General features: G+C 37.3%; 1 protein-coding gene across 1 annotated transcript; it reads right to left on the reverse strand.

The window, feature by feature from the left end:
• Nucleotides 1-17,555, reverse strand: NMNAT3 (nicotinamide nucleotide adenylyltransferase 3). Its single transcript, XM_065748104.1, has 4 exons — nt 17,419-17,555; nt 7,590-7,773; nt 4,397-4,506; nt 1-1,225 (listed from the first exon to the last, which is right to left on the reverse strand). Exons 1-4 carry the CDS (start codon nt 17,531-17,533, stop codon nt 807-809), a joined length of 828 nt encoding a protein of 275 aa, XP_065604176.1. The 5' UTR covers nt 17,534-17,555; the 3' UTR covers nt 1-806.
• Between the last annotated feature and the right edge of the window lie 2,909 nt (nt 17,556-20,464).

The raw sequence follows: 20,464 nt of genomic DNA on the forward strand, positions 1-20,464 counted from the left end.
CTTTAGTTGTCTTTCCAGACATTTTTCTTTTTTTCCCTTCTCTTATTTTGCATTGCAAGACTTCAAAAGCAGCAAAAAAAATACTACAGTTATCCATGGAAAATATGAGCTACATTTTTATTTACCTCATGATGTGATCAAGAGCATCAGCAGCTTTTTTTTGCTGTTTAATAAGAGGGTTAATGTTCCACAGTCCTTTTGTACATTTTATCTATTCCAGAGCCTTGTTAAAAACATACAATAAACTTTGGATCATATAAGCAAAGAAATCCACTTTAATTTCAAAATGACTGTCTTTCATTTGTAAACTGGGAGGCTTAAACTGACATGACCAATGCACGATTTTTTAAGATTTGCATTCTTTCAATTTCTTCTCCAAACTGCCAAAAAATGCTCTTGTAGATCACCTTACACTCTTTACAAGCAAAAATTATCTGGGGTCCTAAGAAGCCAACGTTTAGAAGTGTTCATGTTTTTAGGAAAAATAAGGAAATTACTGTTCATTTCAATTTACTGCTTCAGAACAATAAGACACGATCATTCTTAAACTGACCACAGGGTTAAGGAACTTCAAATCAGGAAAGGAATATGTTCAACCTTTAAGTATTACTGGCAATTATTATTTACTGCTAGAACCTTACTTCCATTTTTATGGTATTCAATTGATTGTGCTGAGTTTATAAAGCACTACTGCTTGCACATAAACACCAAGAACTTTTGGACTTCGGTATTCCCCCCCTTATCAGTAAGGAACATCTTTCAAGAGTTTCTGATGAAGAAAAACACACATCTGTCCATTTCACACACTATGAGCATCTGCCATTTAGTGGGAGTACTGCTGCATTATACAACTTCAGAGGCTGAAGCACGTCACCTTCATTCTTCTGTTCACTTTCTTCTGTGTAGATATTATGGTAAGCAATGTAGGCTATGACAGAATCTGGTAGGAGATATTTTACACTTAATCCTCTGCACAAGGCAGAGCGTATCTGTGTTGAACTGATTTCATTCTGAATCCATTCTTTCACTAGAAAGATATTGTGCTGAAATTTCGTTAGAAGTTCTGATTCATTGATATACTGAGCAGGATTAGAGCCAGCACGGCTTATACAGACCAAACCAAACTTTTCAACAATTTCTTGGATGTGTTCTTTCTTCCAGAGATTTGGTGTCTGAAACGTCTGTAGAAAATCAGCCCCACAGAGCAGCTTTAGTTCTGGTAGGACTGGAAAAACAAAAAGAAATGAGTTTTCTATACTTGCTCCATTTTACAGGAAGATTAGGAAAATTATACTTAGAATTGTTTTAATTTCATCAAATATTTATCTTTTACTCCAATTTTCTTTCAAAAGGTTACAAGAATAATTTAGCTTAGGTTTAGTGTGTCTAGTCACAATTAGTCACTATGCCTACTTCACCATCACTTAAAGCTGCATAAAGGGAAAATAATTCCTCTACTCAACCAATCTAAAAAGGACAAGGAGCAAACAAAGATGAGAATGATTTTAACATAAGAACCAGTCAACAAGAGAATGAAACACCAAAATAATGTCCCTCATACTTCTGGTAACTGAAGAATGATCAGAAACTGACAGGATCTGTACAACAGTGGATTCAATCCAGTGTGGGAATTCAAAAGGAAAAGTCCTACATAAACTAGACACTAAGTTAAGAGACTGTAGGCTTTACAAAAAGATGAGCAAATCACTCTCCATGTATTTCCACATCTGTGCCAACAAGAAAGTATCTTCAGCCCTTTAAGAGTACTTTGTGAAGTAACGATTTGCAGCTTCCACCATCTGGGTACAAAAACAAGTAGCTGCTCTTATTTTTTGGGGGCTAAGTATAGCAGCCATATTTTAAGGGTATGGCATATCTGAATTAGGGAAATTTGCACTGTTTTTTGATGAGCATAGCTCAGTCAGGAATGGTGAGCAGTGTTGTACAGGGAAAAAATTCAAAGTACCTGGACTTAAGAATGAGCAAGGTCTAATGAAGGACAGCTGCTGTTGGACTGCACCAGGGAAAATCTGAAAGGTGACAAGGCTGGCCATGTAAGGCAACTAAGACTTGAGGTGCAGGAAAATCAATATTAAATGAAAGGAAGACAGTTAACCATCTCAGTATGAAAAACAAATACTGCATGAAAGGCTATTCTGCATGAATCAAGGAGGGAAGGCAAATCCTACCACAGCAACATATGGAGAATTAAGAGAATTTAAACATTAAATATATATCTGGAAGTCCATTCAAAGCAATTTGTAATGCAGTGGTTACATCTGAACTGCTTAGCCAGTGTTTACACTAGTTAGGATGCTACTTTTGAATAGAAAGGACACTCGCATGGAGATACAGACACCTAACACCTAATTTCTGCAGTAAAGCTCTCCACACATTATGCTCCCACAACAATTTTCTGAACAAAGGATAACAAGTCTGAGCTCTCCAGGGACTTTTCCAGGGTACTGCAGGCATTACAGGCTTTCACAGCACATAAGAATAACCAGAAGCAGCAGCTAGTTTTAGCTGTTTCTGAAACTTAGAGTTCAGATACTGAAAAATAAAAAGAATTCCAGCAGTCTTTTTCATCTTTGTTCTGAAAGGATAGCATCAATAAGTTAGTCTAAATTCAAAAAGCAACAATTGTCTATACATATCTTTAATGAACCTTTTTATTTGCAATATACACTAAAATTACCTGATTTTTGTACGTAGGGAAATAAATCATGTGTCAGCACCATACAGTGGAATCTTGTAGTTCAGTAAGAATACATTTAGTAGAAAAATAGCATGTTATGGGATTTTGCACCATTACATTCAACCTGATCTTTGCAAAAGCTTCTTTTACACGGAAGAGTCTTCTTGCAAACTCCAGAGGAAAGCCTGATTTAACACATTTCATTGATCCCTCACTTTTTTTTTTTTTAGAGAAATACGGGGGGGAGGGAGTGAAACTGGGCAGCACTTGCCTGCTATTAGAAAGCCTGTGCTAACACACAGTTTTTAGAAAGAGGAGAAATCACACCGTGTTTTGGAGTTCCCAGTAGCGCTTGATCTTCCCCTGTGCTCCGTCCCATTGCATGGGACCAGAGGAAATAGAGAAAATCTGTTCCATTCCTCCTCAGTGGTAGGTGTGTTTAATATAACCAAGCCCATATTGTGGCTCAGTCTGACAAAGTGCTGAAGGCAGAAAAGGAAAGTAGCAACAGGTTGCTGGACTTCTTTCTGTTCACACTAACAGATTGATCTTTGGAAATAGCTGTCAGGTAGAATACAAATAGAAAAAAACCAGGCACTGCGTTCTAGACAGGAAGGTCTATTTCTTGCCAGTCTTTTTCACCCAGCTTTCACTGTACCTTTTGTTTCTGACTTCAGAAAAAGATACATGCTAATGACTGATTGATTCAAAACCAAGAAATCTAACAAGACTAGTTTGAACTTTGAGTCTTTTTTTTTTTTAAATCAGAATCTGCTACAAAACTCAAAAAGCTAAAGAAAATAATGCCCAGAACAGGAATTTTACATAACAGAATCAAAAGAGTCTTATCTACTTTCACTAATTTTCCTCAATATGGATAATGGAGAAAAACGTGACTCCCTTTCCAGCAATCATTAACTCAATTGGACAAGATTCAATTGCTGTCTAAATACCACAGACTTTCTTCCATCTCTGATGCTACAGCAGCTCATACTTTGGAAACTTCAGTGTAACTACAAATAATGTAATTAAAAGAAATTCATGTCCAAGTGTTAAAACACTAATGGAAAAGTGTAAAACATCAGAGATCTGCCAGTACTGCAGGCAGTTAAGGAACCAGATAACACAGAAAAGCCAAAGCTGATTCAACAGTCTGTCATAATTCTACGGCCTGTGAATTCTTCCATCTAGAAATACTGTTAAGAATCACTGTTAAGAATCTAGAATCTAGAAATACTGTTAAGAAACCAAAATTAAGAAAAAGTCAATACATTAGCATCACTGATGTTGGAGCCATACACTTAGCATACTGTGTAACATTTCAATTATTAATAATCCCTATATTTCTACATTCATTATTAACATACTGTATACTGCACAGTAGCAGGGTCACAGCATACAATCTCTGACACAGTTAAAGAGATGCTTATAAAACCAAAAAGTAATACAAGCCCCAGATAAATCTCCTTACTGTAGAAGAGTTGTGGAAATCTTCTTATTGTGTGGAATTTTCTACAAAGTAACCCCACCAGCAGTCATGCTGGCATTTGGCATGGCTTGTTCTTGGAAGGTAGCCCCAAACACTACAACCATCAAAACTTAGCAGCTGCTGTGTTCAGCTTCATCATTCAGTCTGGCCTGGTAAAGTTACACTGATTTTAATGCTAAACAAAGTTGTGCTTACGCTTATGAACCAACCTGAGCACTGGGAAGAAAGGGAATTCTCTGTAGATCTCTCTGTAGGCTGTTTGTTTCTCATGAATTCCTTCTGGGACTGGAGCAGTCTGACTGACTCATTGTAATGGTGCCTGCATTTAAAAATAAAGGCTTCTGTGTGAGATAATCCTCTCAGAGATGCACAAAGCGATTACCTGGCACTTTCAGATTCAAGAACACAGCCTGCTTTTATGCACTCTGGATTTGAATACAATTTGTTAAAAAATAAAATCCCTATATTCATTCTACCAAGTGATTAGCAGAAATGTAGTTAAACTTTGCACAATCCATGAGCAATCCATGTAATGACATTCTGGCTTTTAATTTGTTTTTGAAACTCTACCAGTACAGAAATTTTTATAGCAACATTGAATTAAAAGCATTGCATAGGTTTTTGCTTCAAAGCACAAGTGTAGTGATTCAAGTGTGATTTGAATTTATTAAGTACAACCTCTTAGACAACGATGTTTCTTTAACATGTTCTTTAAAAACATTCAGAAATACCATTGTTTGCTCTCATCCTCTTTTCCACAAAAACACATTTCCTATGTTTCCACCTTATGCTTTTCCTTTTAATTAATCAACAATTCAGAGAATCAAATTACACAGTTATAAGATTTTACACACCTACTATGCTTCCTAATTCACTGAATTCAGGCTCACGAGGACATGCAAGGATCCTTTCATGAGTTTTTTCCAAGTTTGTTACTTTATTCTTTTGCTGCTCGAAATCTTTGATGTCCCTTTGTGCGCTAGTACTACCATGTCACGGTGGTGGCCCCTTCTTAGATTCTTGGGGCAAGCACCAGTTTTACATCCATACATTTCCACTCTCTTGCTTCAAATCGGCATAGCTTTGCTGGTGTAATACAGCCTGGCTTGCACCTTCATAACCCATGCTTATGTAATGCCCATATTAAATAGCACAGCCAATTACTCACATCAGCACGTCTGCCTAGTACTTACACACGCAAAATGACTGTGAGGTCTTACACAGCTGTACCACAGCAAAGATCACAGGCTATAAGGTAAAGCTTTGCCCTCAACTGTGTCCAAATTCAGAATGTGTACAAATCCATAGATAACCTTTTGAACATCTGGCCTAAGGAATGAATGTATAGTTCAGTGATTTAAGTGTACACTTCAAATCACAAATACTTAAGCCACAGTAATAATTTGCATGAATGCCAAGAACATGCAGCTAGCCAGGCTGCATAATCATCTGCAGTCACTTTTGTTGCTCAGTCATTGGCTAAGGGAAGTACCTAGACAAGGGGTGTGGGACATATGGCAGGAGAGAGTAGGCAGCAGTAGCTTGGCCTGTGCCTTCCTACATTTCTATTTTTAATCCTGCCTTCTTGTAAACAGGCTGATGCTATGTATAGTCAAGTACACTAACTTCATATCATGGATTGACATTCTTGGGCCTCGATTCAAAACCAAGAATTTTTGGCAAAGAACTCACTGCAGGACTAACAGCAGAAGCAATGCAAAATCTTAACTGCCAAAAGGTCTGTTCAGCAGGCATTTCAAATGCTGAGGTGGGGAGGATTGTGTTATTTGACAGATATCAAAAAGGACAAGCTGATCTGTCAATTTATCAAGCATTTGCTGAAGTCTGTATGAAGCTTTAAGTTTCCATATAATTAAATTGCAAGCACAACTCAGAACTTGCTGGGCAAGACATACTATGAATTACTATGAATTAATTTGGATTAAAAAATGTCTATCGGTACAGCAATTAAGTTTTTATTTTAAGAGGAATGAATATTTGCAATATCCAAAGAACTATAACTTTTTCTTGCCTAGGAAGAATATTTAGGCACAGCAGCTAATGAGGAAATAGCTCTATCATGCTACTTTTTCTTTTAAGAAATAAACAAGCCTTGGGAAAGTCTCCAGATCTTTCATACTCGCCTAAGTAACAGGCAACTAAAGGCACTGCCACAAGTGGAATATCACCTCTGGTGCTTAGAACACTTTTGTGTCAAAACTATTTGTTAGCCTCTGTAAGATACAAAGATTTTGATGGAATGTGACAATTTCATCACACTCAGTGCATAGGACAGAAGAGTACTGTAGAAAAAGGCCATTCATGGCTGCCATTCAGGACAAAGTTAGGGTGAAGTGCACAATTTAAAATACTGATGAGGCATTAAAAAAATATTTAAGAGCAACAGGTTGCAGCATAAGACCCAAAGTACTTATCTGTGCCACTTCATCAAGGTACTGCTTCCCTATTCCACAGATAGAGTTCAGCAATAAGTTTTAACTGTTTTAACTGTTTTCAGTTAGAAAATAAGGTAGAAAACATGAGCAGGAACGAGAATACTTCTTACAGCACTTGACACTTCCTTGAAGTCTTTCACTTCCACAGTACCTGTAGACTTCTGTAGTACAAGCATTTCCTACAGGCAGTCAACACAAGAAGTTTGTGTGCTTATACCTTGTCCTGTAATGCATTTGCTATCAAGAAAAGGCTTATACAAAAAAAAAAGTACCTTTCAGGGCAGGTTTCAGACAATTCCTCTTTTTCCTTCAAGCACAGTAAGAGCAAACTCAGTCATTCTGAAGTGCAATTATGGGCTTGGATTTAACACACCATTAGAGTTGATAAAAATTTTTTAATCAAGTGTGAACAGACAAACCTGTAGGCATAATATTGCCAAGACAGCTAATCTAGAATTAGCTATCTGAAGAATAGATCCATTTGTAAACTTTATTTTGGATTAAGATCTCTATATTACCTGGTTACAGACTTAACTACAGAAGTAACATGGGAGCCAAACACTTCGCATGCTGAACCCTTTTAACGATGGCAGTTTTGCAGGCCCCATTCTTGTCAGAGGCTTTCAACACAGCATCCAATGACTTAGCACAAGAGCAGTACTCAGGGGTATTATTGCATTGATCTGAGAAAAGCCTACCTGCTTTGCACTGGGAGATGAAAGACTCAAAATGGGGAAATAATGATTAGGACACCCTTTCTGAAGGAAAGTGATATGAATTTTTCACTGCCCCAGATATAATACTTTGCCTCCTAATAGGTGTTACCATAAACAGATATGTTCTGCTTTGCTTGGATGTTTTATATGAGCAAGTTCTGTGTATTGATCTAACAGCTGACATTTCTGATACTCAGGAATTCTGTAAAGAAAAAAAGCAGTTTAATTACCTTAACACTTTTACTGTCTCTATCCATGACTCCTGCTCAGTCTCCCATGGATCGACTCGAATCCAGTCAGATGTTTCCAGTGCTAGTTTGGCCATTGCTATCCGATGCCTTGCTGAAACCAAGCCCTTCTTTCTATAGTCATCATTGACAGGAGAAATTATGCCTTCAATCACTCGGTATCTTCCTTTCAAAAGGAAAAAGGATATTTATAGATTTTGAAAGCTTAGGGCAGATGGATTATCAAGAGCTCATCCAGTTTAACTTTGAAGTTAACCATGCTTTTAGGAAGACGTTAAGGAAGCCATGTAGAACCTGATCTAAGTAATACTTTTGATAAGAAATCAGCAATTTAAAGGAATTGAAGAACAGCCTTCCTGTTCACCTGAATTGCTCACAAATACTATCTATATGTTTATCTTATTAGACAAAAAAGGGAGAGGTAAACATGCAACTTTCAAGCAAGCAGAGCCACTTATAATTTATACTGCAAGCTATCCAAATTAAAGGGTAGAATTAAATTTCATATCCCAATAATTGTATCAGTGCAGCTTTTAGTCAGCCAGAATAATGGATGACTTAACTGACCAATGCTTTGTTCTTAAGTTCCTGCTGCTTGTTATTTATCAAAATCATTGTGCCTTCCCATTGTACTAAAGCAAGAATTACAGCATATTGTGACTGTAATTAATGCAAGTCAGACAAATAAGATGATTCAAAAACAAAGGTGGGCTAACAGGATCTGAAATTCCTTGGAAATCTATAGTCCAATCATTAGTAGAGCTGACATTAACATTCTTTTTGTCTCAGTGTTAATTAAAATTGAAAATATGCCTATATTTTTCCACCATCCTAATGGAGACATTCATACAAGCTCTTTTCATTTCAATTTGCATTTCAGGGTTTCTATCAGGAAAAAAAAACCTAGAAAAATCTAATTCTTACTTTAATAAATCAGAAATAAAAGTGCTGATATGAGATGCACCCCTCAAGCTCGTTTCAAACAAACGAAATAAAATCTCTAGCATAACACATACATTTTAAATAACTACCATAGATATGATACTGTGGGGTAAATAACTCCCAAGGATGGTACTTCACCAAGAAATAGTATAGATGATGGTATATTTTGAGTAGTTCTATATAGATAGTACACAAATAATACAAAAGAGAAGATGGCTCACCTTCAAGATGTCAAGGCTCGCAGGGGACTCCACATAGGAGGGATCTCCAAGAAGAGATCCTTCCCTGGTGGAGGTCAGCCCTTAAATGGGGTTTGGGAGAGGTGGGAGCCAGGCTCCACCCCTTCCATTCACACAGGTATATCACCTCCACCTGTGCCCCCATGGCTGACTCAGTGCTCATCTCAGGTGACAAATCAGTGGTTCAGGTCATACTTCAGTATCTGTATGGGAACTGCTGAATCATCATTTTTAAATTTCTATTGTTTCAACAAAGAAACTCACAATGCAGGAAGTTCATTCTAGTGTTCTAACTGCCCTGGACTCAGTTTTTGATGTGAGGATATTTCTAATATTTTCTAAATTAAAAATTAGCATTTTATTTTTCTAAAACAAAGATATAATTTTCAAAAGAATGGCATTGAAATTAAGAAAAGGACATTAAACTTCACTGGGATTTGCAGGCCTGTCTCCTATGCAGATGACAGCCTAACTCATGCTGTTTTAGAATCTTTTTCAGTATAGGCAAAATGGTTAATAGAGTAAGGTAAGATTTCCCAGAAGCATGCAAAAATGTGTATATAATTAAATCATTCTCTTGACCTGAAACTGAAAACATTTCCACTTGACATATGAATAATGATTATTCTGATAAATTGATAAGATACAATGCTATAATAAACTCCAAGGAAAGCAATTACAGTACCTCCATTAGGGTTTTTCTTATACAACAACTTTATCTTCTACATTTCAGTTCCTCATTGGTCAGTTTCTACAGATAGAAATTGTTCCATTGTATTTCAAACATACATTAAGGTAAAAATTAATTTTGTGATCATGCTAGCTAGGAGTCAGTACAACTTCACCCTACTCTTGAGAGTTGTGAACATTTCAGTCTGAAGTTTGGCTTACAACTGGATAAATTGGTTGGGATGAGATGCTGTATCAGCTTGTTCTACATTGGAAATGATGAAACTGAATATGGGGAAAAAAGAGCAAGAATGGTAACACTTGAGGTACAGAAAAAAATTAAAGACAGTAACACTTTGAAGTGATTGAAGACCCAGATCTATGCAAGCATAATACACGTAGACAATCTACAACCTAAAAATACAAGTGTAGAGCTCAAAATGGCTCGCTCCAAGTAATTTACATCCTTTTCTGTAATTCTGGAGTTAACATGTTCAAATACATGCCTGAATGATGGCAGCACACCAAGGAAATAATTAGGTTCTGTCACCTCCTACTGCCATTTCTTGCTTACTTGAAAAATTATTTCAAACTTTCCTTGACTCAGAATTACCTTCACATTATACTTCTGGATGCTATCAACTGTCATTGTGAAATCTGTTTTACTGCCTGGTTCTAGTGTTTAATTACTAAAGCCTATTTTTGAAGCTACACATTAATCAAAATACAGTTAACCACAAATAACAGACTAGATGACAATGTTTCTTCTAGGATTCAAGAACCTTAATTCTTTGGGGTTTAGATGCATCCACGTATACATGTGACAGGATAAAGCAGGAGCACATGAAGACTTCAGATAATCATACTGTGCTTGCTTTTCCTCTAAGCTTTAAAGAACTCTTGGTGTTTCTGTAATTGATTCTCATACACAGTTCTACTCTATTAAATTTTTTATCTTTTCTTTTAAAAGGGTTGCATATGGTTAGAGTCCCTCTACACTAAATGGATATGAGTAAACATTTTTTGAAGACAGGACTAAAACTGTGTCATTACCCATCTTCCTCTCAACACCATACAAAAACTCATGACAGCCAAGGAAGCTCTGCAGCTTCATGGTGTTACCCTACTAAGTGAGCAGGAAAGACCCCATCACTGCTCTCTCTTTTGCCACCTCCAGAGCAAGTTGCAACAGGACAGTGAGCACCGTGGTCTCATTCCTCTTCCAAAACACTATTAAAGGCAGCACTGCTTTAGCACAAACACCTTCTGTAGACTTCACTCTCTGCTGCACACTGCCTGCAAAACCTGGCCTCTTGCATTTCTACAGCTAAGAATTACACCAATCCATTTAGCCAGCCTCATTAGTTACACCAAATTAACTGCCCCAAGTAAAGTCTTCTAGAAAAGACTTTAGATTTACAGCATATCACTATGAACAGGCAGTACCAACATAAAATAGTTACAAGTAATTCATGCTAACTTTACTGCGTGTAAGATTTTATGCTTTCATATGACTGAAAACAGCAGATGAATCACTTATTTTAATATCCCTGTTAAAACTGCAAAACTTTACAAGTTTTGCTGATGTAGGCTTACATAAAATTATTATGGACTATTGCTAATCTCATCTCTAGGCTACAATGAAACTCCTTATCATTCAGTCTACACTTCATAATAGAAAAAGAACATACTTGTTCATAGCTTCTATGACACTGTTTAAACAACTAAAAGCCTGGAAATACGCACATTTTCACTTCCTGCATACATAGATGTTAAAGACCATATGGATCTCAGTTTAAAAAAAATTCTTAAGCTGACAGATTTTGACTTGTTACTTATCTACGCATAAGTGAAACCAAACTTCCTTGGCTTTGCTTTTCCTCCCCCAACCCCCAAGCCCATTTTATTTTAACAGCACTAAACACAAAACTGACATCTGACTGATGTGGTCCACCAATGTGAAGGTAAGGATTCAACCTGAGTGGGTGAAAGAACCAATGCTCTTGGTCACAGATCAATGTAGGTACGCCTGGAAGATTGAGCAGCTGCATGAAGCAGACAAGCTCAGAAAAAAAAAGCACATTCAGCTTCAACCAACTTAAACATGCCTCACCTGGCAGAATACCCTGGGTCATTCTTCCCAATTCCATTTTTATCAGGTCACATTGAGACAGAACAAAATGAGCCTGACAAGCAGTCTGAATTTTACCATAGTACTCACACAACATCAAAAAAATAAAGCAAACCACTGATTAAAGTAAGGTTTGCTTTATGAGAAAAATAGCTATTTCAAAATGCAGCAGAGCTGTGTAAAAACGTAATATCAGAAGTGTTGAAAATAGTCTCTCATTGAAGCCATCTAAGATAGAACAACAGCTTACACTAAAGCTTACATTAACAAAAAACAGATTTACATTTCAAAACACGATTAATTGGGTTATTTAACGTTTTTTATCCAACTTCTGTGAGTGCACATACATTAAAATCATATCATTCTATATCACAGTAATAGGAATGGTTTCCCTTGAAATCACAAAATAGCAGTTATCCTCTCAGAACACAGACTATTTACATTAGGAAAAAAACTTTCTAGTTGTTCCATTGAAGTTAAAATTAAAATATTAGCTTTATTTATAGATTATAATTAACTGGGTTTGAGGGCAGGGACGGTGTCTAACATCTTTGTTCTGATGCTAGGAAGCACAGGAAAGTGAAAAGACAGCACCAAAAAGCCAGATACAAGAAACCCCAAATATGACTTTTTCACAACTGTTTACAGACAAAACATCAAAAGGATAAATTCCTATGCTTACCTTCCCTTCATGTATATGTAGAAATTGTCAAGCATGAAAAAAAGAAAATAGGCAAGACTTTTTACTTTATGTTCTGTAAAGTTTTGCATGGATAATTCAACAGGAGGAAAATCAAATGGGTAAGCAATTTAGCTGTCATTGCATTGAAAGTCAGAGTAAACAACAAATACATCAGAACAATAATGGTCCATTTTTGTGATAGCTCTTCATAGGATGGATGGCTTTACCTTCACCACTGCAAAGTGCTTAAAGATGCATTCTCTGAAACAGATGAGATGTGCAAAGACTGTAGTGACAGATGACACACAAGTACCTATACAATCATTTATCACATTCACATGGCAGCACAAACAACAAGGCCTGAAGATGCAGATTTCACCTCTACAGTTGGTGAGTTGCTCTCATATACACTGCAACTTCAGTTACTGCTCTGCTGTAGGAGTGTTGCTGAGGACTGATCGTTGTACATGCCCAAACAAGTGCTGTATTATCTCCACACATCACACCTAGAATAAACATTTCACATCAAGAGTTCAAAATACCACTTGTTAGAGTTCACTGGATTTGGACAAAAAAAAGAAATGGCATTGTCTAGACAGCTTTACAAAAGACTTTCCTCCAGAAAGAAAGCAGAAAGCTAGTACTGTGAATACAAATGAGGGATCGGAAGTCTATGCTTAGGATACCCAATCTTGAACTCTTTCATCCATGCTGCCTTTTGCCAAGCAATATCACTGGGAATAAATGGTTCTTTTCAGAGAATACTAGGACTTCAATCCCAAATATAGGGCTTAACTTAAATATCACTGCAAGCAGGGGATGCCCAACTCTTATTCCACTGCATTTTAGAGTGAGACACCAAAATCTGTGAAACAGGACACTCATAAAAGCATTCCTTAAATCCAGGAATAGATTAGGAGCTAAACTAAATGCATCAACTGAGTTACATATAATAAGAATGTCTTTTTGAGAGATATACCACTTCCTAATGTCTTCAGATTTATGCTCCAGTTGCTTTCATTTGCACCTTTGCAAAGTGCAAAACTAGCGCATAGTAGGAATTAAAGCTGAGCCACACATCTCTCCATGCAGCCTACCAGGACAGAGCCTAGCACAGTTAAACAAGTACCTGCTGCTCTACTTAAGTGAGTAAATGCTGTAAGCCTTGTAATGAAAACAAATCAAACTTTTTTTTTCATTTAATTCAAGTGCAATGAATACTAACTGTGCAATAAGTAATTACTGCAGATCTGAGCCTACTCCAGTGATATATCATGTTGTTACACACAGCACCCAAACAGTAGGGTCAAAGCCTTTTTTTGTGTCATTTTGAAATTCTGGTTATCAGAACTGTTGCAGGAAAACAGCAGGAATGCACAGACTTTGACTTGCTGCTGTTATAATCTGACCTCATCCTCTTCTTATCAGTCCCTTTTAGTAAGGCACAGCTCTTGAACAGCGGAAACTTCTGAGTTCCCAAGACCGATTAGTAACTAATCAGACCTCTGATTTCCCAGTTGTACTGCCAGAACTGCACCTGACAACTAATGTCTCACATTTCCGTAAGATAGTAACTCATTTTCCTTCACTTCTCCCTTAGAGAGCCAAAAACATCTTGCCTTTCCTTTCCCTCCCTTGAGCTGCATCCTTTTCGGTCTAATCTGGAAACCTGGTAACATAAGTGTCCTCCACTGGCAATACTTTAAGCAACATTCAAAAAGTACCTTACACAGGTTGATTTTAGTTTGAGTTTAAGGTCATATGTGAGAGACACCAAAGAAAAAGGCATCTTACATTGGGTATTAACAGACTGAAAAGTTATCTGCACAGTCAGTATGCATTTCAAGAAAATTGTAAAACAAAGGATTGAATCTCAGAAAAGTCTAGCTAATGTGAGGATGTGTGAAGAGTCAAATTGATGCAACTATGGACAAAATTCAGATAAAGAAAAACATTAAAGATTCAGTTACATTTAGACGTATTTAGAAGGTGGCATTACAAGATTTGATGATGGTATTAACAAAAAATGAATTGATGTGCAGCAATGAAACTGCAGATGCTGCTTAAAGTATCAAAAACTCAATTAAGTATCCTACTTATAGTAAGGATGTGATGTATGAAAGATAAGATTAGACAGCATTTGAAACTAAAATGACAGACAAAAAGCTGCCAGGCAGAATTACTGTCAGGCAAGATTCACACTGTAGTAGTCATGTCATTCTTAACAGGAAAACTTGATTGTGAACTCAATTCCCGCCAAGATATTACATGCTCATCAATTCTGCTTGCCTAGCAACTGAGCAGAAGTACTGAAGAAGCACCAGCAGAAGGTAATTTAATCGAGGCTGGGCCATCACCCCCTTACAATAGCTGATCTCACAGACAGCTACTTCTTCAGGCATTCCACATGTATGTTGGCATCAGTGTGCTTTGCTGTGACTGAAGGGTACCAGTACAAACATGGCAGATCACTTCCTCACTTCAACCAGTAAGCTCAGCTCTAGAAATATACAGCCACTGTCTTCCAGCCCCCAGCCTGCAACTAGTGCTCCTGCCCTGCAACAAGCTCCAGTTTCTACTCATCACCCCAGAGTCACTACAGGAGCAGAAACATTGGAAACAGTGAGAGAAGGACCAATGGATGTTCTGGGGAGGAATGATTCTACCAAAACTCAGGAATCCAGAATAGATAATTTTTATAGCAAGTTGCAAACCTTTTCTGTTTGAGTAGCTGCCCCAAGCTACAGCCAGAAAAAAAATCATATACATATATGCATGCACACATACACAAATACATTTTTAGTTAATTCAAAAAAAGCCACCTTAGTTTGGGACAGGCACAGCCCCCACAGACTGATCAAGGACTCTTGCTTTGCACATACAGTGGGCTAAAAATTCATAAAGTGAAGTGATTACCCTGTGGGAAACCCAGAAAATAATCTTCCCTTCACTGTAAGGAATACTTATACCAGTAAGTCCTTGCACACTGAACGAAGTCAAAATGCATGTCATACTCAACACAGAACTAGGGAGTGATGTTACCGAGTTGCAAAGTGAAACAACTTTCATTTAAGCATTTCAAAACTTCATTTTTAATATGGGTTTCACTAAACTCGCTGAAGTAAACTGCTGTGAGTAGAGGGTAGAGCCTAGTTACAGAGACCCTGGCACAGACTAGGAAATCAATTGCAATTTTGACAGAACTGATTCTGTTCCCAGGTCAGTCCTCCTTTCAAGGTAAAGAAGTGAGTGACTGGATTATAACATATGACAAAGAATTACCAGTTGGTTTCATCTCAGCTTTTGCCTCTTTGCACACCTGTGCACCTGGGGGAGGTTATAAAATGACAGCATGAAAAGGAAACTCAAGCCCCATAAGCCTTCATTTCTAGTCCTTCACAGACAATTATTTTTCCAGGACAATGAAGAATCAGAGGCAGTTCTTAGAGTCAGATACGTAATTATTCCTTGTGAAAAGTATTCATGCTGTATGTTGAGTACAAGTTGCTGCTTTTACTGCAGAACTGTACCAGAGAGTTACCAGATTCCCTCCTGTGTCCCACCCCTCCACACATTTGAGGCCAAATTCATTTTTATCATAGAATTGTTAGAGATGGAAGGGACCCTTAAAGTTCATCTAGTCCAACTGCCCTGCAATTAGCAGGGACATCTAAAACTAGATCAGGTCACTCAGAACTTGATCCAGCCCAGCCTTCAATTTTTCTAGGGATGGAAACTCTCTCCACAACCTGTTTCCATGCCCTCATCACCCTTACTGTAGAAAACATTTTCCTTATATCCAGTCTTAATCTCCCTGCTTTTAGTTTGAAGCAATTTTCCCCTCTATCACAGCAGATCTTGCTAAAATGTCTGTCCCCTTCTTTCTTTTGGTCCTCCTTTACAAAGTGAAAGGCTGCTCCCAGGTCTCCTCAGAGCCTTCACTTTTCCAGGCTGAACAGCTCCAGCTCTCAGTGATTCCTCATGGGGGATGTGTTCCATCCTCTGAATCACTTGTGACCCTCCTTTGGATGCCCCCAATAGGAGCATGTCTCTCCTGTCCTGAGGACTTTACATCTGGATATTAAGGAGTACTGGTCTCACTAATGACCCAAGGGACACCACTTATTACTGCTCTCAATCCAGACATTGAGTCATTAACCACTACTCTGAGTATGATCTCACCACCAGTTCCTCATCCATTGAACACTCATCAAATCCATCTCTCTCCAATTCAGAGAAAATGTTTTAGAGGACTGCAACAAAATCCTTACTGAAACCCAGGTAGATGGCTCTTCCATGCAGGCAAAGCATGCCTTTGGTTGTCTTGCATCACCTTCTTGTCTTCCGTGTGCCTTAGTACAGCTTCCAGAAGGATCTGCTACTGGATTTTCCCTGACACAAATGAGGTCAGCAGGTCGGTAGCTCCCCAAGTCATCCTTTCTATCACCTTTTTCAGGTTCCTACTGCACCATCTTTCTAGGAAGGTCTCTGTCAGGTTCCAATAAGCTATGATTACCTTCAAATCAATTCCAGACTTATATTTAGCAGACAGAAGGAAGAAAAAAGTGTCAGGAATAAAGAAGTGACCAAGCATAGAGCACAGTGCTCCTCCATAGCTTTTCTCATTCTTGCTGAAGTTCCCAGTGTTACCCACCTTTCACCTTTGTTGCTGAAACTTGCCAGTCACCAATCTAGCTTATCTAATGTCATTCCTAAAGAGATTATTCCACCAGAGGAGATCAGTTGTTTCTCTTAAAGAAGATGACTAATAAAATTAGCTTATCTCTCCAGTTTCAACTAGTTGTCAAAACTGCTAATTGTAATATAAAGGGATGAAATTAAAAATTATTTCCAGTTTCAAAGCTATTAAACAGTCCTTCACAAAATTAGTCTGTTCCATGCATAGGACTCTAAAACTGCTGATTAAATTTACAGTTCAGTTGTATGAACACTCAACATACTTTTTTAAATTTAGTGCTAGAACTTTATATTGAATATGCCACAAAAGTTTCACATTGAATCATCAATAAAGAGTGTTAAAAATAAAGCCAACTGTAGAGTTACAGCTTAGCTATACCAAGTATTAGAAGTGTCTTCCTTCCCACAGCAAAACACCACATGCATGTGCTCACAACAGCCCTTACTGACCTGTCTGGTGCAGGTGATCTCTAGCCAGCTCAAATAAACGCATATGCATATTTGTGATGGGGTTAAACGAGCCACAGGCTAGAAGAATGAGAGGTATCCTGCTCTTCATTGACATGAAAATATCAGAAGTCCACCCTAAAGAAAAAAAAATCATGAAAGTAAAAGACAAAAATTAAAAGACAAACTTGTCTAAGTTCAGCCTCCCATCCTCAAAAGCAGTGCTCTTCTCAGTACCACGTATTCTTGATACATTGGTAAAGTATCACAAAAACAGTTTGCTGTATCATCACAACATATAAAGAAATTAGCTCAGAAATGGGGTTTTTAACACTTACTAGAAACTTCTATATACAGAAATAGCTAGAAACTATTTTTAGAAATCCATGTAGTTACTATTACAAACAGTCAGGTTCTGACTTTTTATTTTTAACTGTTTTTGTCAGGAAAAAACTCAATGCCCTTCTGTCAGCCTCCTATTAATAACTTCAAAACCTGTAGCCCTGTCAAAAGCAAAGTTTTAATTTGTTTTTCTAAATAAGTTGGGACCTGCACAGCATATGGCGAAACCCCACATACAACACCCAAACCCACAGGTCTGGCTTCCTCGGAGGTAGGCAGGCAGCCAGTCTGCACATACTCCGTACATTATTAGCAGTTACCTGTATAGTTTCTTCATTGGATGGCAGACAATTGATGGTTCAATGATAAGGAACAGAAGCTATAGCTATTATAGAAGGGACAAAAAAAAAATCTATGGATAGAGAGAATGGGTGGAGATAAATGCTTGAACTGGATAATAACCTTTTGTGCACTTTAGCTAACTTCAGCCATCTCAGTACAAAAGCAGTAGAAATCAGTTTCAGTGACTCTGCTCTGCATTACTTGTTGTAAAAGAATTAAGCAAACTGGTCCAGAATATATCAGGCATGATTCCAACAGTTATGTCCTACATAAATATCTGTGATTATGATTTTAAATTGGCTTTTATTTCTTTGCATTTGAAATTATAATGCATACCCAACAGCACTATTCTAAGTTCTTGTATCCCCTTAAGTACTTTTTCCCTTTTTTTAAGCTTATAATATAATATTAAAACAAAACCACACTGAAGTTTTATAATTGTAAATTTTATCAGTTGATTTATCAGTTGAGTTTATTTCAGGATTTAACTTTGAAGACTAATACCACACTACTTGTAGCACTCAATCTACAGAGCAGCATTTTTTAATACTTCCACTTCTGAAATGTTAGCAGTTAGGTATTTTTTTTATAGAGAAAATTACTTGAAGTATGTGCTAACTAAGGTGTCATTGTCTACTACTGAATACACATTTCAAGACTCCCCCATTGCCTTTGCATTTATTTCTCATATATCCTATTAGCCTAAGGAAGATACACCACAGGCAATAAGACTTGGAGCCTGGAGAGTCGTTAGAAGTTAACAGCAATGTTATGGTCTACAGTTGAATGCTGCAGGAAGCACATCACACAGCTCTGTGCCCCTCTTCCTTGGTGTACTGACCTGTCAAGACACTAACAAACTCAAAAAGGCTGCATGCAGTCTTTACAGGTACCTTATTCAGAAGGAAACTAAAACCAAACTCAGAAGTGTCCTTTGTTCAGTACCACCAATTCAGTATATCTATCATCATTTTGTTAGGACTGACTTATTAAAAATCCATTTCAAGGAAGAAAGACATCTGATTAGCTGAAAATTAGAACATGTAAGTGTTCATCCTTGTTCTGCTAGCATGTAGCTTATTCCTGCTTTGCAGAGCTCTCCTTTGCCACAATGGAAGTTATAAACAAGATCTCATGTTATTTACTTGGTTTTAAAAGCAACTTTTTATTCTATACACTTTATTTTTCACCTGAAAAAGATACCTTCAGTTGTTGGACTGCAGCTCCTATTTATAAAAAGGAAAATAGGAAGCAGAAAAAAAGCTGAGGCATTCCAGAATATATTTATATGGAAATAGAAATATGAATAATAACCAAAAGAACAACATTTTACTCCCAGTACCCCTATGCAGTGTATCTTAACTTATTCAGCAGATACAGTATAGCATTTAAGGTTTCAAAGAAACCTTTCAAGTACGGCTGCTCTTTCCTGGTTTTCCAATTCAAAATAGGAAAACCTGGGCTTAAAACACCATCAGGTATAGATCATATCAAGCTAGAAAGGGTGAAAAACTGCATTCCCAAGATAGCGTTACAGGTACCTCTCTTCTTTTTTATTAAGGACAACTAGAAAGGAATTCCAGCTGGAGTGAAAGCTCCTGTATCATGAAAATCATATCCGAGAATATTTTAAGATAACAGTTCCCTAAACAAATATAATACAGTGTATCATCAAGAAGGAGAATAGAATTTATACCATTTCCCTTTTCCTCTATTTATTTATCAGAGAACACCAGGTATATTTTCTGGCTTCTTTATAGCTACTAATATATGCTTCACGCCAAAGGTAGATGAGATTTCTCCCTACAGGCAGGTATCTATTTGCTACAGACGACAGAACCTAGAACATCTTACACAAAAAAGATGAAAACAACCTAAATCAACCACCCATTGCTCAGAAATGAGGCCAGATGCAGTGGTGAAACAAGCTGACCTCTCTCAACATAAGAATGAAAAGCACTTGGATTTTACAGTAACAGAACTAACCCACATTGGGAATACTTCCCAAAGCCTTGCATAGTGAGAACCCAGTAGCAATACAAAATTTATCCACTGAAAAACCACTATTACCATGCATAAAAATTAGATAAAGCACAAGCAGTGTATTAATTCATTAAGGCTTTAGAGTAATTAAAGTCCCTCCCCTCCCTCCTCCAAAAAAGTGAATTAGAACATAAACATGCAAAAACACAAAAACAAACAAGCCAACCCACAAATGAAAGAAAGAAAATCAAACACAAACTAAACATCACAAAACTCTAACCAGTTTATCTCCTATAATGCAGCAGCAGTCACACTAAGGGAGAGAACATCTCAACATCCCCAGTATTACAAACATCTCTAAACATTCAAGTTAAAGTCACAT

This window comes from Cyrtonyx montezumae, unplaced genomic scaffold, assembly GCF_038088225.1.
Source record: "Cyrtonyx montezumae isolate F1298 unplaced genomic scaffold, pur_monq_1.0 scaffold_5, whole genome shotgun sequence".
Lineage (NCBI taxonomy): Eukaryota > Metazoa > Chordata > Aves > Galliformes > Odontophoridae > Cyrtonyx > Cyrtonyx montezumae.